The 22,947-nt window shown below is 35.0% G+C and overlaps 1 protein-coding gene across 1 annotated transcript in view; it reads right to left on the bottom strand.

Moving 5' to 3' along the window:
- Window positions 1-22,774, bottom strand: part of TACR3 (tachykinin receptor 3) — a 57,668-nt gene extending 34,894 nt beyond the window's left edge. The window contains exons 1-3 of the mRNA XM_019625874.1: window positions 21,692-22,774; window positions 3,221-3,409; window positions 966-1,116 (exon numbers count right to left, since the gene is read on the bottom strand). Coding sequence (XP_019481419.1) covers window positions 966-1,116; window positions 3,221-3,409; window positions 21,692-22,239 — 888 coding nt within the window. The 5' untranslated portion in view covers window positions 22,240-22,774. The remainder of the gene's footprint in view (window positions 1-965; window positions 1,117-3,220; window positions 3,410-21,691) is intronic.
- Between the last annotated feature and the right edge of the window lie 173 nt (window positions 22,775-22,947).

Raw genomic sequence — 22,947 nt, 5'->3', positions numbered from 1 at the left:
TTAGATTTTTAAAACCTGATTGATAATTGTTAAGTGAGTATTTGTAGGTAAGTGGTTTTAAAATTGTTGATTGTTTTTTAAGGGATGTGTCCATGTAGTTGATAACAGTTCTCCACAAATAAATGAACTATAAATGCAATAAATAATAATTCACATAATTAGTATAACTCTTATCCTTGGAAGATCCTCTCCGATTTGTATTAGGTACACATCAACTGGAGAGAGGAAGATGGAATAGATGACTCTAAGATTCCTTTCAACTCCATAAATTTATCAAAAATCTCACTCAGTCACATAATGGTAGTCAGAAAAAAAATTAATTAAAAAAAATCCTAGTACAATATCAATATAGTAATTTTAGATGTTTTTCTTGTTTAATGTGAATGTTCAGAAACAAGCTTTATAATGTCACCCAATAAGTAGTAGAAGACTATTAATGCAACTCTCATCTTTTAATCAGACATCCATGATGGCTGTGCAGAAACCGGATGGGGAGAGAGGAAGGGGATGAGGGCTGTGGGGAAGGGAGGGAGGGAGAGACAGATAAATGGATATCAGGAAATATAGCACATACTAGGCGACATACCATTCTTGGGATAAAGGAAGCTTCTGGAAGGTTATAGAGTACATCAGGAGCCTTCTGTTCAATAAAGGGCAAAGATAGGTAGAGCTGTAGAGATAGAGTGAACTGGGACTCTGTTTAATGTGAATTTCAGAAGTTTCTGGTGGAGTAATTGAGAATACTCGGCAAAAGATAATGAAAAGTCTTTCTGTAAGGAAGTAACTAATCTATCACACACTGCTACTGCATATGGTCAGTGCCTTATAGAATACAAACACGAAGTAAAAGATAAAATTGATGGAAAGCATCAATCATGTTATCTTAAAATGACATAAGAAGGATTGTTTTCCCTCTGATGTGCCACAATTTACACAAATGCTGGGTAAATTATATGGAACAGTACCTTTCTTTTAGCCTTTAGCTGCTCATGATACTTGTCACAGGTGTCTCCTGGGATTTCTCCTCCCCAAAGAGTGATTCCAACAATGGTATATGTGATGCCCATGACAAGCAATGGGAAACAGTACACCAGTATAATGACAATAATATGGTAACTGCAAGAAATAAGAAAAATACTTGCTGAGGAGCATATTGGGATAAAATAGTGGTACTTTGAATTCATTCCATTTCAAATCATAACTGAAAACTCCAAAGACTATTTCTATATTTTCTTTAAGTCCTCATTTCATAAATCTATAAAATATCATGTTATTGCCACCTACAATTGTCCAAATGTTACCAGTTGATTTTGGCAATCTTTGCTTTATACATGAAAACCATGGCTGAGCTGCAGTGCTCATTTAAACTACACGTGGCCCCTTCTTGCCTAGAGATTCAGGCTGAACCACTTTCCTCTGCTTGGTAATTGTTGAGCTAACCTAATTAAATGTCTCATCAGAGGAAAAGAGATGGGACAGGAAACTAATCAACTGACATATTTACTCCTGTGTAAAACTGCTGTATATATCCCTGTAACATCAGTCATATTTGAAATAAACTTTTTCATCCAAAGGAAAAAAAATGTTATCAAATACTGTGAGCCACATTGAAACCACAAGCTTTTTGACTATGGTTTTAAAAATCAGATAATGACATTTACATGCATTTTTTCCAAAGTCACGGCACATTTGATTTCATTATTAACTTTATAAATAACATACAGACTTGTTAGTCACACCAAAGTCATGATACTATAAATTATCAAACTAAATTTTAGGATTTCATAGCTTTCAGTCAAAATTATAAGGATACAGTTAGAGAGGAATAGGATAACAACCAATAATATAACAACCCAATTAGAATTTGTATAAATTTTGCATGGCTTCCACTGTCTTAGGAAGGCTTTAAAGTAATTAAAGAATTTGGTATACTAGTCTTCTCAATACCGGTGTCTTTTTTTGTCTTAAAACTCCTTGCTTTCCCATTTCCTGACAGCTTATTAAATATTGACTTAAAGTCAATGGGGAAATGATTCAGTCAATAAATAATTTAATTTTATTATTAGAATCCATTTTATTTTGTTTTTCAGTGAAGATTTACTAGCAATAATGGATAGAATGCAGTACTCAGTTTAATAACTGCTGCCTGATTTTCCTTCAGTAAATACTTCCTAATGTTTTTAAAATTCGGGACTACAGTATGGGGAATATAGTCGATAATATTGTAAAAACTATGTATATCAGATGGGTACTAGACTTATCGGGGGATCACTTCATAAATTATATAAATGTCTAACTGCTACACTGTACACCTGAAAGTAATATAAAAAATATTGAATGTCAACTATAATTAAAAAAATAGTCATGGGGATATATAGTACAGGACAGGGAATATAGTCAATAATATTGTAATAATTATGTACAGTGTTAGATGAGTAATAGACTTATTGGGATTATCACTTTGTGAGGTATAAAAATGTCTAATCACTATGCTGTTTTGTACATCTGAAACTAATTTTTAAAAAATCTGGACTCTAGTTAGAGCAGAGTGTGATAAAATGGATGCTTTAATAGATGATCATGGTATTTCTTATTATTTTTAAAGGGAAAAATTAGTCACTAAATAAGAATAGTATTGAAATAAAATTTAAATGATCAGAATAAAAAACGAGATGCAAACAATTGCACAATTTTTTTCCCACTTGCTTTTCCTAAGGTTGGTCCAAAATATGACTTTCAAATTCTATCATATAGCGTTCCTATTTCCTTTCTAACCTAGTGTTTAAGTTTCTTTAACATTAAAACAAAAGAACGCAACCATGAATCTACCAGGACTCCCCTTCTCTTCAGCTGGGCTTCCTAAAAGAGCAATTGACACTTTTGGGCTTCAGTTCCATCCTTCTCATTGATTTCTCAATCAATAACAACTTTCCTCTCCTCTGTGCATTGCTTTCATCTCCAGTGAGCTTATCATCTCCTCCAGGAAACTCTCCAGAGCTATCTCATATAGAAGTCATCACATTTTTCCAATTAGAAACCTTTATAACTTAAGCCAACTTATTGACCATATCATAATATATGATAGTATTTTTACATGGTCTCTTTTCCCAAGTAAAGTGCAAGCCCTTGAGAGAAATGTCTATGTCTTACTTGCTTAATTGTTGCTCCCAACCTGTAGTCCATAATTTGCATTGAAAATCGTAATAGAGAATTAACTTACGTGAAATGTTGCTTGGGACCTTCTGGCCATTGCACGTAGCAAAGAGTACGGCCAGGCATGACTTTTGTTTTGGAGTAAAGACATTGAGGGAAGGCAAGTAGAAATGCTAGAATCCAAATACTTCCGATGACAATCTTGGTTGCTGTGGCAGACAATCTGGGTTTCAAGGGATCAATAATGGCCATATACCTATATAAAAACAAGCAAAGCCATTCTGTTGGTCTCTTGTTAGCAAAGCTTAAAAAGGAATTTCAAAGGTGTTTCAATGGCCAGGGTTACCTCTCTTCCAGTAAACAAGTTGATAAGGATTTTGCTTGTATAGAGGCAGCATAGAATGATAATTATAGCATAGTCTTAGGAATCAGGCAAATTGAGGTTCAGATCCTATTCTGTCACTTATTCAACCTTTTTGAACCTCAGCTTCATTATTTTAAAAATAGAAATAAGAATACCCACCTCTTAGGGGTGAAGTCACAATCAATAGAAATAATGTTAAGTGAAAGGTATTGATTATTTGGTGCTGTGCCTCACATGTTATCAGAATTCATAAATGTCTGCTGAATGGAACTGGAAAGATGAGTGATAACTGCTTAGAAATATGAATTCTGTATCTCAAGACTTCCATTTATACTTCTGTATGATTAACTTTTTAAAAAAAATGTCTAGAGATAATGTGGATAATATCTAGTATATGATCGACAAAGATGAGGAAACTGTATGAAGGATACTATCAACATTTCCATCTAAAAGCATCAAGACAAGTTCAGGATTCAGATAAGGGTGAAGAAAGGGTGATTGAGCCTATGTCTTCCTGTTACCTCCAAAATTGATTTCATACTGCATCTTGAAAATCTTCACAGTGTCTATGTAACTATATATAACATAATTGTTATAAAATATGTACTGAGGCTCTAAAAAACACACATATGATTTTTAGAGTGCAACTTTTTGGCAAATTTTAAAGTCTCTGAATATGGTAACAAAAGTCAAGCTTTATTCATCTGTAACAATATGTCTGAGAGAATCAAATTCCAGTTTTAAATTGGATAATGTGGTTAATTGCCAAAGTATGGCTAATAGAGCAGAAAATAAAGTACAACAAATTAATCATAGTTTTGCATTTTTAGCAACAAAACACATTATTTAAATTGTTTTATTTTTACTGTTGGCAATTTTATGTTTCTTGAATACATTTTGATTTATGCAAAATTTTCAAAGGTAACACTTTCATCAAAGGATGAGTATTACTCAAGCCAAAAACATTTTAACCATAAGAATAAATATTTCAAAATGAAGATAATTTTAAAATTTCTTTATTGCTTTGTGCTTTTGTAATAATTAGGCAGAATTAGATCTTCAGTAGATGTATTGAGCTTAGCTATATACTGTTCATAATATTAACTTAATTGTAATTTACTTTAAGAAAATAGTCTTAATTGATTACATATGACAGTTAATACATAATAGTGAATGTTGGATATAAAACATAATTATAAAAGTAGTACCTTGGTTTAAGAAAATAAAGTGGACCATAGAAAGAATATAAAATTCATGTGTTTGAAACTGAAAACTGTTTAAAATTCACCTCTCATGCTTATGTTGATGAAGATAGTAGCAAATTTATTGATTGCTAACCATGACCAGGCAATTTATTACATACTTTGTCTGTTTAATATCAAGAATAATCCATTCAACCAAATAATATTATCTCTATTTTGCAGAAAAAAAACTGAGGCTCAGAGAAATTAAGTAAATTGTTCACAATGACCCAGATGGTAAGAGATGAAATTCTAAACCAGTTCTGCCATATAGATACAGATTGAGGCTTTGAATAGAACCATTTACAGAAGGAATTGTGGAAGAGAAGGAAAATACAGAGGATACCAAAAAAAATGTATACACATTTTAAGAAAGGAAAAAACTATTAAAATTGTAATACTATATACCGATAACAAAAGATGAATACAAGTCACTTTTGACATCTGCAATTATAAGAGGTGTTCAAAGTGGTTACCATCAGCTTCCAGACACTTCTGATTACAGCCAACTACTGCTTGAGCAACGTTGACCAAAATGTCCCCTTGTATACATTCTTTTTGGCATGCCTGGTATATATGGTAGATGCCTTCCAAAGAATGAGAAGTTGCATTTTGCCTTAGGAATCTAAAAGCATTTACATGCAATATAAGAAATAAAAGTGAAACACATGAGTATAAAGGCAGTAATTGTAGTTGGGCATTTTTGTTTCCAATGCTGCTGATTATAACTCACCATAATATTTCTCGTTATATTGAATTGTTGTTTTGGGGGTGTTTCCAGAGTCAACCACAGAACTTATCAATATAATTTTTTGTTTTTTACTGAACTGAATATCTGTCACAGTCTTTTGCTTTTTTTCTTGCCCTGGAATTTATGAACGCAATTTGGGTATTTATACAGTTGATTTTTTGAGACTAAAAAGAGAAGTTGAATGACATGAGCAGGGTTAGAGTCCTATACAGCTTCTGTAGCATGGATAATTTAAAATACACTGCAATTTCACATTGATTTTTTTTAGCCAATTAGTTTAGTGATCGAGAAATTATATCCTTACTGGTAGAATATTATATGGAAACACTTTATGTTCTCACTAATGCTTCAGTAAAAGTAGAAATTTTGAAACTTCAAACTGACATTTTTGTCATTTCTGGTCTGATCTATTATTTATTCATTCAGCCAAACACTTATCGAATGCCTAGTGTAACATTCCAGACACTGTAGTGATACAAGAGTGAGGAAAGATGGCCTTCACAGAGTTCACAGTCTAGTGAAGCAGACAGCTACCATGAAAGAATCTCACCAAAAAATGTAAAATTACAATATGATAAATGTTACAAAGGCAAGGTATATGGCCAAGTGAATGCGTTTACTGGAAAACTTATTTGGATTGTGAATCCATCGTCCCTAAAAAAAAAGTCATTCTGGGCTGAAAGCTGGAAGGGTGACAGAAAGGTGAGGGTTGCAAAGAAGGTTTCTGGGAGAACAAACAACATGTAAAAAACTCCTTTGTTAATGGTGGGCTTTAATGGGTTCAGTTGTGTCCCTTAAAAAAAACATATTGAAGTCCTAACCCCCAATATTACAAAATGTGACTTTATTTGGAAATAGAGTCTTTATATATAGTTACATATAATCAAGCTAAAATGAGGTCATTAGGGTGAGTCCTAATCCAATGACTGGTACAAAAGAGACTTTTGGAAATAGAGAAACACTTAGAGAATGCCATGTAAAGATAGAGGATTGAATGATGCATCTACAAACCAAGGGATGCCAAAGACGGCCAGGAAAGCACCAGGAAGTAGGAAGAGGACAGCAAAAATTTTCCTACAGGTGTCAGAGGCAGCATGACCCTGACCAACATCTTAATTTCAGATTTCCAGATTGCAGAACTTTGAGACAATCGATTTCTGTTGTTTTATAATAAGTCATTCAGTTTGTGATATTATACTTGGTTACAGCAGCCCTAGGAAACCAATATGATGGGTAAGGGTAGGAGAAGCATTGTACACTTGAGCAACTAAAGGCTACTGTAATTGAAATACAGAAAATGAAGAGGGAAAGTGCTTTGGGACAATGTAGTGCAGGTTATAGATTTTTGTTTTATGGAAAGTAACTGAGGCGATTCAATCAGAGAAGGAGAATAATCAGTTTTAGTCTAGGGAATGGACTGAAAGAGGGAAAGAATGGAAGTAGGGAAACAAGTTTCCTGGCTGTTGTTTTGGTGTGGGTGAGAGATGATTGTGATGCTTCAAACAGAGTGTTACAACTGAAGACTGAATTTTACAGTATGGTTTGAGGAAAATTTTAAAATGCTGAAATATTGCAGAAAGGGACAGCCTGTTGGCCAAAGAAGTAGGCAGATTTGCCAGGCACTGCTGAAGACCACTTTGAAATGGGTAATTAGGAATTCCTTATGGCATCAGTATTTCCTATTCTGTGACTCTGTCCAGCAATAATAATTTTCTCAACAGTAGGCATAAAGAAAATGGATTCTTAGGCTCATCCAGATAAACATCCCCTGGACCTTGAGAAGAAATAATTGAATACAAGATATAAATTGACTCAAATGATTGTCAGTACTTTATTCTCCCTTTAAAGAAATATATTCTTTGATGTGATCACTTTAACTTTTCCTAGTTTTTGTCTGAGCTTCTCACTACAATTCTTTCCTCCCCAGATTCTCAAATATGTTAGTCTCCTGAGTATGATCATTTCATAAGTAACAGCTAAGACTGAATTCTTTGCTGTACCAATTAGCACATCACCTAAACAAGTTCCAAAGTCACTTTTTATTTTCTTTTATATTGCAGATGCTGAAATTCTCAGAAACATCCATTGGAAGCTTATATTTTTAATGACATTTTAAACAGTTTTCCTTTCCAGTTTAATATTATATTAGACCACTTTCCTTTACCACTTACTTTTTTTCTGATATAATTGAAGGAGTGTTTACTCTTTGCTTTGATTTTTTTTTTTTTTGCACAATAGATTTTTGACATCACTCACAATAAGTAAACATTTTCTATTTTGTAATTGTTTGGTATATGGTATAATTCTCCTTGATAGTATTTTTATTGAGCTCTGTTTTTGGATCTTTATGTGCTTCTACACATTTTAACATTTGGCATGATGACAGAGTGCAGTCTTCAGATGTTTACTTGACTATATTAACCATGCAAAGAATATTTGCCTGAAATGATATGGATTTGCTGTTTTCCAAATTGCTTCTGGCCACAGCAGACAATGCATTAGTCTGTAAATCCCAAATATAAAATGATATATGGCTATTGTCTGTGTAAAATAAAGACTAGTTGCAATAGCTGCTCATGACCCGTAAAATTTCAACTTTCTGGCCTTTGATGTGAGGGCATTTTCTGTTTTGATAAATCACTAGAAATAAAACTTCTTTTGAAATTGCATATGTTAGACAAATTTTATCATGTGACTTTTCATAAATATTTTAAATGAACTTAAGAATGAGTCAATTAATTATAAATATTATCTCAGTGAATTTTAAAGTGAATGAACATTCATGAAAGTAACTCTGTGTTCATATGCATGTACACATATGATAGGAACTTCAAAATATTACCCAGCAAAATACAAATCACTTATTCACTTACTCAAAGTTTTTGATTTATATAAATAAAATTTATACATTGGCATTTAAGGAAATTTATGTTTAAAAAATAAGATATAAAAAAAGTGAAAATATTTGACTTTCATTGTATATGCTATCAATTTAAATTTAGCAATTATGAAATGGAAACCAAAAAAAAAAGCTGAGGTAGCAATACTTATCACACAAAATAGACTTTAAAACAAAGGCTATAACAACAGACAAGGACCCAGAAATTCCACTTTGGGGTATTTATCTGAAGGAACTCAAACCATTAATTCGAAAAGACATATGCTACCCTTATGTTCATTGCAGTGTTATTTACAATAGCCAAGATATCAAAAAGTGTCCATCAATAGATGAATGGATAAAAAAAATCTGTGGTTCATATATACAAAAGGATATTACTCAGCCACATAAAAAAATGAAATCTTGCCATTTGCGACAACATAAATAGACCTAGATGGTATTATGCTAAGTGAAATAAGTCAGACAGTAAAAGGCATACCATAGAATTTCACTTATATGTGGACTCTGAAAAGCAAAACAAACAAACAAAACAGAAACAAACTCATAGATACAGAGAACATTTTGATGGTTGCCATATGGGAAAGGGGTTGGAGATAATGGGAGAAAAAAGGGAAGAGATTAAGATGTGCAAATTGCCAGTTATAAAAACAGTCACAGGGATGTAAAATACAGCATATGGGATATTGTCAATCATATTGTAATAACTATGTATGGTATTAGATGAGTACTGACTTATCAGGGTGATCACTTTGTAAGTTATATAAATGTCTAATCACTATGTTGAAAACCTGAAACTAATATAATATTGTATGTCAAATGTAATTTTAAAATATTTTAAAAGATAAATTTAGCAATTAGGCTTACCTATTCACTTATTTATTTATTGAACATTAACTTTATTTTCAACCATTACTTGAATGCTGACTGTTTTCCAGGGTTGTGTAACATTCCTTGGCTATATTGATGAACAAAATAGATGTGGTTCCTGCTCTTGTGGAGTTCTGAGTCCAATGCAGAAATACATTGTTAAAATAGTCAGAAAATATGTAAGAAATTGTTACCTAAATGTCCTAAATGTCACTTTGGACAACATTGCTTCTTGGATATTAGGTTAAAGTTCCATTGGAGCTTTTGTATAATGGCCTGTGTGAGTTCAGCACTCTCCTCCCTGATTTCTAAAAATTCCCACCTGACCTATTTGGTATCCTTTGTTGCCATTCTTGAATCTGTATAAAATATATTCACCTCACCCAGTGTGAACTTGGGTGTAAAGTTATACTATGATTTCCAAAAGAAATCCAATTATAGAAAGCATTTCAGATTTCAAAGTTTTATTGGATTTGCAAGTTTAGGGGAAGGGCAAATACACCATCATTCTTCACCCTGATGTTTCCAAACTTGACTTTCTTCATTTTGTTATATTCACATTATATTCTGCCATTTTCTCAGATCTTACATGCACCATGGGTGACTCTGTCACTTACAGCCCCTTGAGAAGTTTAGCCCAGTCCCCCATCTTCTCATTAGCCTCATTAGGCTAATCTGTCTAGCCCAATCATTTGGGGATTCTGCTGAATAAAATTGTTCACATTGTATACACTGTGATATTATGAGGACATGTACTAGTAATTTATAAAGCATAAAATAGAGAATTTGACCTAACCTGGAGTATAGATTGAAATGATGGTAGAGACCTGAGGTGTGACCTCCCCCAAGGAAATAACATCAGATTAGAAGGATAAGTGGGAATTAATTAGATGAAGGTGGGATTAGAAGAGAAAATAGAACCTCGAGTCCTGAGGCTGGAGAAAGCATGAGATATTTGAAGCATGAGAGAAGGCCAGCTTCTCTACAGCACAGAGGAGAGAGAAAAACTCTAAATAAAAATTTAGATTTTTTTACAATAAAAGCAATAATTGCTAACACCTGTTAAATGTTTACTATATACCAGGAACTATTCTAAGAGTTTTTTATATAAATCATTTAACCTTTAAATTATAATTATTTATAGTAATTATAAAATAATTTATATAAAAAACGCTACCTCATTAGTGAACATTACATGAAACAATTTCTCCTCAAAATTTCAGACAGATTTCAAAGTGGTTTTCTATATTGGCTATATAAAACTTAATGTTACAGATTAGTTTCTGCTATTTATAGTATCTCTAATGATAAATAATTTAAAAATCAGAAAGGAAGTCAAAAGGTTCAAACTTCCAATTATCAAATAAATAAGTCCTGAGGATGTAATGTACAGTTTAGTGACTATGATTAATAACACTGTATTGTATTCTTGAAAGTTGCTAAGAGACTAGATCTTAAGAGTTTTCATGACAAGAAAAAAAATTGTAACTATGTATGGTGACAGATGTTAACTAGACATATTGTGATCATTTTGCAATATAAACAAATATAAAATCTTGTACACCTGAAGCTACTATAACGGTATATGTCAAGTATACCTCAATTTTGAAAAAGCCAAAGATATCACAAGGAAAAAAAAGTCACAGACAAATGTTACTCGTAAATACAGATGCCATCTTCCTAAACAAAATATTAGCAAACAAAAATTTCAGGAACATACAAAAAGTATTATCCATCTTGAAAAAAGTAGGATTTATTTCAGAAATTCGAGGTTGATCTCAAAAATCAATTAATGAATATACCATAGTATTAGAAGGAAGAACAAAGACCAATGATCATATCAACAAAGGCAAAAGCATTTGACAAAATGCTTTTCATAACAAAAACTCACTATGCACTAGAAATAGAAAGGAACTTTCTCAACCTGATAAAGTGAATTGATAAAAATTACAATTAACATCATAATTAATTGCTAAAGACCTAATTTTTCCCCCCTATGAGCTGGAACAGACAAGGATGTCTGATTTTATCACTTCCATTCAAAATTATACTGGAGATCCTAGACAGGGTAATCATTCAGGCAAATAAATAAATAAATAAATAAATAAATAAATAAATAAATAAATAAATGGCATCAGATTGAAAAAGGCATCATTCTTATTAGCAGATTAGATGATCTGCTATTGATTAGATGATCTGCCATATTGAATATTTCAATGAACTCACACAAACCAAAACCCATTAGAATTAATAAGGTCATGAAGGTCACAGGATACAATTTCAATCAATTTCTATACACTGCCTATTAACAATCTGAAAATAAACTTTTAAATTCCATTCGATAGCACAAAAAATAAAATAAAATACTTAGGAATAAATTTAATAAAATAATTGAGAATTGTACATTGGAAACTACTGAAAGAAATAAAAGACCTCAATAGGAGACACAGTCCATGTCCATGGATTGGAAGATTCAGTATTGTTAAGCTGACAATACTTCCCAAACTGAGTAAAAGATTCAACACAATCCTTATGAGAATCCCTATTCTAATTCCAGAATTAAAGAAATGAATCCAAAAAATAATTTTGAAATACAAATATCCTAGAATAGTCAAAAAATTTTTTTAAATAAGAACAAAGTTGAAGGACTTACACTTCCATATTTCAAAATGTATTACCAGGCTACACTGATCAAGATAGTGTGTAGTACTGAGCATAGGGAATATAGTTAATATTGTAATAACTATGTATGGTATCAGATGGGTACTAGACTTCAGGGTGATCACTGCTTAAGTTGTATAAATGTCTAATCACTGTATTGTACACCTGAAGCTAATACAATATTGTGTGTCAACTGCAATTTTAAAAATAAAAATAAAAAATGTGTGGTACTGACATAAAAATAGACATATAGATCAATGAAACAGAAGCACCATGGGTCCAGAAATAAACTCTTAACATTTATGTTCAATTGATTTTTGACAAATATGTCAAGGCAATTCAATAGGGGGAAACTGAAGTCCTTTCAACAAACAGCACTGGACAATTGAATATCCACGTGCAAACAGATGAATTATACTATTTTACACCATAAACAAAAACTGTCTTCAAATAGATCATATTTAAATGTGAGATATAAAGCTATCAGAAAAAAACAAACATAGAACTGAATCTTCTCAACCTTGAGGTAGCTAATGGTGTGATTGGAAAATCACTTTCAGTGTTGTCACTTTTAATTTTTTCACTACAATTTTATTTTTGCTGACAAATCCCTCTTTTCATTAGCCATTCTGTCATTTGAGTTTATTACTGAAAGTCAATGAGTCAGTGAGACTATGTGCTTTGCTGGCTGAGAGTGAACTAACAGAAGATCAGTGACCAATCAGTAACAGATTTTGTAAAAGAGAATATGATTGGTCACTGATTATGACAGATGTCTGTTATTTGTGTAGTAATTAATGGACTCAAGAGCTAGCAGCTAATTTTGTACTTTATGCACGTACTCAGAGCTAAGTTGACATGGAAATGAAAATTTTAGCTATGCTGTTGAGGGGACTGGTGTTATACAACTAAATCTTAGTAACTATAATTTGTGCTAAGTGAGAAATGTGCATATAGAATTGATAATGTTTATGCAAATATATGATATACAGTTAACCCTTGAACAATGCAGGGGTCAGTCACTGATTACCCATGTGGCTGAAAATCCGCAAATCTGTGTATACCTTAAGGCAGCCTTCCCCATGGGTGGATTCCCAGCCATGGATCAAAAATACATTGGACCCTTAAGAAAATGTGGGTTTGAACTGTGTGGATCCACTTAAAAGCAGATTTTAAAAAATTATTATAATTGGCATACAGTATTGTATTACTTTGCAGTGTACAAAATAGTGATTCAATATTTATATACCTTATGACATGATTACCATGATGAGTCTATTAACCATCTATGACCGTGCAAAGTTATTATGACATTATCAACTATATTCCATGTTGTCCACTATATCCCTGTGGCTTAATTATTTTACAACTAGAAGTTTATCCCTCTTATTCCCCTTCACCTTTTCCACCCATCCCTTCACTCCCCTCTCCTCTGGCAACCTTCAGTTTGTTCTCTGTATCTATGAGTCTATTTCTGTTTTTTTTGTTTGTTTGTTTTTTTAGTTTCCACATATAAGTGAAATCATTTGGTATTTGTCTTGTCTTTCTCTGACTTATTTCACTTAGCATAAATGCAGATTTAAAAAAATCTACATATAAGTGGAACTGCGTAGTTCAAACCTATGTTGTTCAAGGGTCAACTGTATACACACACATATACACATGGTGCCAAAAAATGTATATTCATATTAAAAAGAAAAAAAGTGTACTAAAATTGTAATACTCAATATACACTGATAATAAAAGATGAATACAAGTCATGTTTGACTTCTGCAATTACAAGAGGTGCTCAAAGTGGTTATCATCAGCGTCCAGACACTTCTGATTACGGCGAACTACTGCTTGAGCAATGCTGACCAAAGTATCCACTTGTATACATTTTTTTGGCACTCCCCCCGGTTTATGTTATATTATATATTATAAATAAAATCTTCAGTGTATGCATTGTATTTGTGAGCTTCTAAAACTTTAAAACTGGTATCTTTTTATATGTTTCTAAGGAGACCTGTTTTACTCTTGTTCATTAAAGATATTCATCAGCAATGGTTTATAATTGGTGAAGGGGGATTGCCAGTAATTTCTTACATAGGAAAGACTTTTTTTTTAAATTGGGGAATTGGGGGAAGGGGAACAACAAGTTGCTGTCCTTTAGTTCTTCAGTCTAGTTGTGGAGGACGTTGCTTCACTGGCCCATGTTGGCACCATCATTGCGTTCTTCCCGGGAGAGGCAGATCGGTCGCCGGCTTCTGGACAGCCGCTCACGGTGGCTCTTTGCAGCTCACACCGGCTGCCAGCCGCTCACACTGGCTGCCGGCTACACACAGTAGCCCATGGCAACCCACCTGCCATCACCTGCGACTCAGGGCAGCCCAGCTTCAGGTCGAGCTGTTGTTCAGCATCTTAGCTGTAGAGGGCAGTGTCACTGGCCCTCATATGTGGGATTCGAACCAGAGCCCTCTGGCATCCCAAGCCAGCTCTTAACCAATGCGCCACTTGGCTGGCCCAGGAAATACTTTTTAATCTATTACTTTTAAAAAGTAATATTGGGGGGAGGGGGTTGGACAGCATAAATACGTAGCTGCAGTGTTGCCACAGGGATGTGGAAGACAGTTCGAGGAATGTAATTGATGGTGTTGTGACTATTTTTGGGGGTGTCAGGTGGTCACATGTCTTGCTAGGGAGACCGCATCATGGATGGGGAAGAGGCTTGATCACTGCACTGTACACCTGAAGCTGATGTTGTATAATATTGTATGTCAACTATAAGTGAACATATATATATATATATCAATATTGGATTACATTAGTTTTCTTTGATTTTGAAATAATATAACCTTCAACTTGGAATTTAGATTTTGTACATCTTTGTTGAAGAAACACTGAAAAAATTTTGATATAAGGAGTAAAATACTTTAAACTAATGAAAACATGATGTATAGTTTAAGAATTTTGAATTTATTTTACACCATGTAGTTCATTTTTTGGAAAAAGAAACTACCTCCATGTATCCATTCAATTTGAAGGTATAAAAATCAATACACATGGTACTGTGACATCTTTTAAATTCAATAAGTTTATTTATCTGGGAATTCTGAATTGTGCTTAATAGTACTTATTCAACATAAACACTCAATTTTGTGAGTACTTCGATGTCTTCAAAATTGTTCCTCATGCTAATTTGAAAAGGTCCAAATCTTGTTCTTTATAGATGATGTAGCTTAATATGCTAATCATGTATTAAGTTGTATAGAGAATTTTAAATGTTTTATTTTTACTTAGATATTAACTACTCATAGCTGATTTATTAGGAGATATTTTCTATTCTTTTATAAAATAAAGAACTTTAAAATGCTTCTACAATTTCTGTGTTTTTCTCCTCTAACACTGTAAATGGGCTTCCCCCAGCTATGTGTTCTCAAAGTTACCATGGACACTATCTGTTATTTACATTAATTTAACTGAAATACAGGTCTAGCCTTGTTCTCATGGAACAAGGCTGTCTAGTAGGGCAGGCAGACAAAAAACAACAACAACAAAACTCAATAAACATTACAGATGAGCTAATTATATAGTATTTTAGAAAGTGATACATATGATAAAGAAAAAATAAAGCAATCTAAAATAGTCAGGGTCTAGAAGTAGGGCAGGGCGTGGGTGCTGTGGCATCTGGAGGGGGACTGTTTCACACAGAGCAGAAGATCCTGAGGTGGAAATGCACCTCGTGTATTGATGAAATAGGAGACCAGCAATGGAGCACAGTAGTCTCAGAGTGGTGAGTAGGAGATGAGGTCAAAGTAACAAATGACCGCTTATTAGAAATTTTTCTAGACCACTGTAAGGACTTTAATTTCTACCGTGAGAGAACTGTGGAGCCTTTGAAAGATTTGTAGAGGGAATATATGACGTGATCATTATTAACAGGATTGCTCTGGTTGTGGCCTTGAGAATAAACTAAAGGGGAACAAGAGTAGGAGTAGGGGAACCATTTAGGTAAGAAATGATGTTGGCTTGGACTAGGGAGGTAGTGGTAGACATCTTAAGAAGTGATTAGATTCTTCATATATGTTGAAAGTAGGAGTAATTAGATTTACTGATGGATTAGATATGGAGTATAAAAGAGGACATGAGTCAAGAATACTTCCAAGAGTTTTGGCCTGAGGCTCAGAAGGCTGCAGGAAGAGTAAGTTTTAGAGAATGTCAGGAACTCAGTTTGGGACATGTAAAGTCTGAGATGTCTAATAGATTTCCAAAGGGTGAAGTCATTTAGGTGTTTGGATTCAGGACTCGAATACAACTAAGGAGTTCAAGCTAGAGATATTAATTACAGTATCACTAGGGTATGAGCTATATCTACTTTTATTTCAATGTGCTCCATATCTATACAATGTTTAGTACTTGAAAGGCACTCAGTAAATATCTATTGAATGAGTGACTAAAAACACAGTGAGTCATTTGTTGGTAAATATTTAACCACAAGCACATTGATAAAAAAATAGAGAAAACTCCTGATTTTTAGTGTTTGCAAGTTACTGTGATATAAATACTCCTACCACGATTTCGACTGACCAAAGTAATATCACTGGATACAAAGTTGGAAAAAATGTGTACAATTGATCCCCTCTAGTCAGTATAAGCCAGGTCCAGGACACAATTGAGCCTACTGTTACTTAGTTATATGATTATATACATATTTTCCTTATTTACAGGTGTGCATAAAAGAGAATTTTAAATAACCTTGATACTTGGGCTGATGTAAAGTAAAAAAAAAAATCTCATAGATGATAATACAAACGCAGAATAGGGGACTTAAGTGGATACTTAAAGACCTGTGTCACATACCAAACTAAATAATAGAAACATTGAGCTATGTATCCCCCTGTACCTTTATATAGGCTTCTAAATTACTTCACATGGGGGAAGTATCTTTATACAATTCCTGGGGAAAAGATGTCACAGCCTACAAAATAATCTATTATAATGTTAATAGTACTCGCTTGTCAGAGTTGTCTTCATGATTTCTAATTCAGCCTACAAAGTATGTTTAAAATGTCATAAAACATCTACTACAAAATTATCACTATAAATTTTAGTCAAGTTGTTATCTTCTGGAGTCCAAACTGTTGGGCATGTATCTCAGAGTCATTATTGGGTCTTTAAAAAGTATTTTTAAAAAGTATTTATTAATCAATTAATATTTTAAAACTTTTTGTTATGGTAAAATATACACAAGATTTACCATTTTAAATATTTTAAGTGTAAAGTTCAATTTTAAGTAAATTCACATTGTTGTGCACCCATCACCACCATCCACCTTCAAAACTTTAATTAATAATTTATTTTGTTTCTCATTGAAGGAGTGTATTTTGTTCCAGATAATTATAAAAAAAATGCAAAAGAAAATACAATTATCCAATGTCTCACCACTCAGAGCATATCAGATCCATCTCTACCTATTGCACATATAGAATCATATCAGACTGTTAAACCATGCTCTAAAAATTCCTCATGTGTTAGAGATCCTGCTGAATCTAAAATGGGAGCCAGGCTCTGACTGTGTCTAATGAAGTAGTGGGGCTGCACACCCCAGTTGTCTATTTTGCAGCATTTATTTAATGTACCAGGGAGCAAGCTTTAATAAAAACAATTTATGCTCAGAGCTATGAGGCATAGGGGAGAAGAGGTATGGACAATTCATCATCCTGGATAGATGATTTAGAGCTGAGCCCCAGGGATAGAGAGTTTCACTTAGAAGATGACACTGGTCATTAAGAAACTGTTAACGGAGCAAAGATTAGGGACAAGATCATTCTTCCAAATCTATTTGGAATACAAACTGTCATGCTCTGTACCAAAGAGTTGACATTGTTTTTTCTTTTCTTTCTTTTTTCTGTCAGGTGAGGTGGGGAGAATCAAAATGTAACTTAGTTCCTTTAGATTAAATATTTCTTTTAATAATTGTTCATGTCAGTTTTGTCCCTGGGTTTGAATAATGTAAAATACTTTTTGCTATCTTTACTAATGCTTTTGAACTATTAAATGAAACATATTAAATTACTTCCCTAAGGTTTTCAGGTAAGAAACAATGAATGTTATTTAAAAATTCTTTAATTAAATATTCCAATCAATACTGGACCATGTGTCTTGAAATTGTCCATAACTCTATGTTAATAAACTTCCCTAGTGTTTCTAATTTAATCTCAGAAATGTGCTTAGAAAATGGAAAAAAAATATTTTCCATTTTTTAATATCTCTATATATTGAATAAGACATGTTGTAAATAAATAAAAAATGACAATATTTGCCTTATATTAACTGTTCTTTTAATAATTTTCTAACATCTACATTCTCAATTAAAATTTAGGTAATATATGTGTAAGATGTGCTATATATACATGTAAGATATATAGCATACACAAGTGCTAAATTCTAATTTAATTGAATAAATAAGTGTCTAATTAAACTCTGGAGTCATCACGACTTCTTTGCAGCCATAATAGTGTAGAGGTTCAGAAGAGCATGGGCCTGAGAGTGGACTGCAATGGTTTGAATATTGGCTCTACTGCATGATGCTGGGAAAGCTTAGCATCTTTTAGATAAATATTACATTTAAATGTTACATTTTAAAATGGAAAATTTGGGGAGGATGGTGGAGAGAAAAAGTGATTCCTCATTGGCAGATAATTTCAGCATGTGTGTGTGTGTGTGTGTGTGTGTGTAGGAATGGTGAAGTAGCCTTTCATGCATCAAAGAACTGTATAGCACCAAAGGATGGATTTGGGCCAATAAAAACACAGTTTTGCAGAAATGTCCAATAAAGCAGAAGGTAACACATTTCAGGATAAGACCAGAACCTTTGACCTCACGTTCAAATCTTTAGTAGTTACCAATATTATATGTCTATAAAAGTAGAAGTAGAAAGCACACAATTTTCCAGTGCAGAATGAAGTGCCAAACACTTCAAGGAAAACTCAATGCCTTTTACTCAGCAGAATGTGGGACTGTTTGCTTGAGTTCTCCATTTGTAAAATGTAGGTGTTCATGAAGGGAACATTTACAATCCTTCTAAGGTCTAAAATTCCTAAGGTCATAGACGGTTACACGCATTTTGTTGCAGCTGAAAGGAAGCCAGATGTGCCTGAGTCAAAGTGGAAGTGCTTTTCAAGCTCAGAGGACCTTCTGATTCTAGGCAGAGGGACAGAGTTGAGCTGGATATGTTTTCCATTTGGACTGGGAGGATATAATTTAGTTTATATTAAATAGGGATAGAAAACACTCATAATTCAATAAGCCAAGTGTTCACAATGCTGTCTAAATGATGCATTCCTTTGTCAAAAAGAACTAATTAGGGATTACATCACCTTTATGGTTAATTCAACAAAGTATTAATTATATAGGGAAATATAATTTCTATGAGTATATACTATTAACTATGTTCTAAATGGGGCAGGGAGTCCATGCAACCATAACCAAAGGCACCATGACTCAAATTAACTTCCTCAAAAGGGTCCACCTTGCAAATGTAAATCTATAAAATAACTACAGATACAAGTTTTCCCAGTTCATGTTTGATAAGACACCACTGCAGAAAGATTCCATGGACTGGTGAACTATTGAGAGCTCTAATAGCTGTTTTATTTGCATAGTATTTGATTCTAAAAATGATCTTAAACAGGTTTTTCTCTATTTCTGTATTTCTTTTTATCAGTTGTCTGCTCAAATAAGAGTATTCCTTTAAATAACAGTTTTTAAAAAGATCTGAACTGAGTATGCTTCAGATTTTGTTGCAAATTGTATGCTCCATAAATATTGTATAGTTTTAGTGACTGAATGTTTTCTAGTAAAAAGGTGGTAAAGTATTCATTAATTTCAAACCGGTGAGTGTAATGAAACAGCATTACATTAACCATTAAAATAACTCCAAGACCATTTCCAATTTTGTATAAATGTTGGCAGAAAATACATGGAAAAATAACCATTTTCCTCTTACTTGAAATACCAATTTTACACATACTAAATTTTCATCAAATTTCATAATGCATCATTAACTTTTCAATTGTGAGAATTTTACAACATGATATGCTAATACCTCTCCTCTTGATCACAACATTAAAAACCACGTGCTTACAAGAAAGAGAAAAGACAAAAAATAAACATTAAAAAAGAAACCAAAACAAAACAAAAAGGAAGATGCTCAAACCAAAAGAACATCTTGGTACAACAAGGTTAGAAGCAATTTCACTTGTTCCCCAATTTGTGGTTGATTTTGCTGGTTCTTACTTATTTTTGTCCCTACAAAAATGAAGTGAGACATATGTGGAAGATCAGAGATAAAGGGCAAAGGGATGATTGACAGTTTCAAAGGCTGTAAAAAGCGTGATTCTGTGCTTATATATCCTAGTTAGTGGCAAGTAACCACTGCTCCTTCAGTTTAACCCTCTGGGTCTGGTATTTGAAATAGGCTCTAAAGATTCATTGATAAATATCTCTGTGCTCACTATTTCAAAATAGTAAACACAGAGGATAGACTTATAGAAAGAACTTATTTTTTTCTTATTTTAAAAATAGTGGTGGCTTAGTGTAGTAAGAATATTAAGCTTCATTTTATTTTGAAACATGCTTGTTAGTGTAATAAAAGTGCTCTTTATTTTCCACAGGTGAGAATATTGAGACTTGAAATTTAAGTGAAATCATTCCACGTGTTCCTCACGCAGCTGCCAGCCACAAAACCAAGATTGGGATCAACTGGTGTGGTCATTTTTAGCATAAGGTTGAATTAAAGTGTAACTAGCTTTCAATAACAGATGGGAGTTTACTATTGTCTTAACACAAACATGCATCATTTGTAATGTTCAATATGAGAAAGCAAATACTCACAGAAATTTTTAAAACTTAAATATGAGAAAAAATGTTGGAGGTCAATCCGGCTTCTTTTAACTGCTTGACCATCTCAGAATCCCCACTACAGATGAGGGAAGAATCTAAAAAGTTATCTGAAACAGCTGTAAAATAGTGTGTTTCATTTCTTAACCATTTATTCCGTGGGCTTTTCGTTGCCCTTTATCTGAAAGATTTGGATGCAATCTTGGAGGCCCAGGGTCTCCCTAGCTGATAACCTCCCCAGATTACCAGAAGTGACATATAACCCGAGACACTGTGGAAACTGCTAACTGATGCAACCTTTGGCAGGGAGCTTGTTGCTTGTGAAGAATGCATGCTTCCTCAAGCGGTGCCAAACCAGGGTTAACCTTGAGGTAGGATGAAGAATGTGATGGGTGGAGATGAAAATCAGCAAAAAACGGAGGAGGGAAGGGTGGAAGGTGACCCATTATCCATATCTCAGAGAATAGTGATAGAGACTCAGAAGGCCAAAAAGTACATTTTATAGAGAACACAAGTTTTGCAGCAGTTGTTTGAAGCCACTTGAGAAAGTTTGCTAGTATTAAGTGTTTTTAGCTGACATTGTCTTGCTTGAAATGACAGATTTTCCCGTTTCCCTTCTTCCCCTCCTAAATCCCTCTAGATGCCCTTAACAGGGATCAGGGCTGAGGGTGGAGTGGGGGAGGCCATAGAAGCAGAAACTGGTTCAGCCACTGCAGGACTACAAATGGGTTAGTGACCTCCTTTCTCCAAGAACTCTTTCCTAATCCCTTTCCTTCAATCAAACGCGTCTTGTCACCATTTCCTTTGTAACCTTATCCCCTTGCTCTGCTCTTCTCGCCCCCTTCTCCCAGCTGCCTCCCCAGGTTTCTCCTCACCTGTCCACAGCAATGGCCGTCATCGAGTAGATGCTGGCGAACACCGCCGTGATAGGAAAGAAATTCTGGAAGCGACAGTAGTTGGCGCCGAAGTACCACTCGCTGTGAAGCGCATAGATGAAGTTGACCAAGGTGTTGAAGGCGGCCATGGAGGCGTCGGAGAAAGCCAGGTTCACGAGGAAGTAGTTGGTGACGGTCCTCATGCGCTTGTGGGCCAGGATGATCCAGATGACGATGAGATTCCCTAAGACCGCCACGGCCACCACCACGCCATACGCTAGGGACCAGAGCGCGATGCGCCAGGACGGCTGCACGAACTGGTTGGTGAGGTTGGCCCGGGGCTGCAAAGGCTCCGGGGAAGTCGCGGGAAATCCCAGCGTGGAGGACGAGGAGGAGAGGTCGCCGGCTTGGACTAGCTGGTGCAGCCATTCAGCTTCAGTCGCCCCCACGGTTGCCCCAGACGCGAGCGCTGCGCTCAGGTTCCCGGCGTCGGCGCCCGCTCCTCCCACGCCGACCGTCCAGTTGGTGGCTGAGGGCAGAGAGGCCATCGCCGCGGGTCTGCAGCCTGGGATCTGCCCAGCCCCCCGCCCTCAGTCGGTGCCGACTCCCCTGAAGTTCTTTGCCTACTGGTTCCTTTGCGGCTGGGCAGTCCTCAGCACCCCCGCCTGTCCCCTGCCCTGGAAGCGTGGCGGAGAAGGTACCGCTCCCCTTGCTGGTCAAGAAATGCGTTGAACCAGCAGGTGATGGGGAGCAAAGGCACCACTTTCTCCGAGGAGTTTGCGACTCTGGCAGGCAAGCGGGATGAGGCGGTCGGGAAGAGAAGTTAGGGGCTGTCACCAACAGGGATGTCGGGGTTCGCCCCGGTGGGAACTCCCGGGCACCGGCTGGAGCATTGAGTGAGGCTCGGGTGCTGCCACGCGCTTTATAGTCCCTTACAGTCCCCAGCTTTGGTGACGTTGTGAGGGCCGCGGAGCTGACCAACCCCTTCGCAGGCTATTATTGCGCTCCTTTCCTCCACCCACCCTTCAGATTTCATTCATTCTCTACTGGTCGCCAAGCAGATGGATGGAGCTTTTGGGGGTGGACGTGCTCAAGGGAAGGGTTGCACTTCCAGATGTAATTAAAATCTTTACAAGATTGTTTTCCCTCTTTTCAAGATATTTTGCAGAGGTCCTTGCTCTCAGACATTTACTGTGGGCTGTTCTTTTCTAAACCAATTAAACCATTCACCCGTAAATCGAAGGCAGGAGATTTTC

The sequence above is a fragment of the Hipposideros armiger genome, unplaced genomic scaffold (genome assembly GCF_001890085.2).
Source record: "Hipposideros armiger isolate ML-2016 unplaced genomic scaffold, ASM189008v1 scaffold_641, whole genome shotgun sequence".
NCBI classification, from domain to species: Eukaryota; Metazoa; Chordata; class Mammalia; order Chiroptera; family Hipposideridae; genus Hipposideros; species Hipposideros armiger.
The sequence above is the reverse complement of the archived record's forward strand: the minus strand, read 5'-3'. Positions and strand labels throughout refer to the sequence as shown.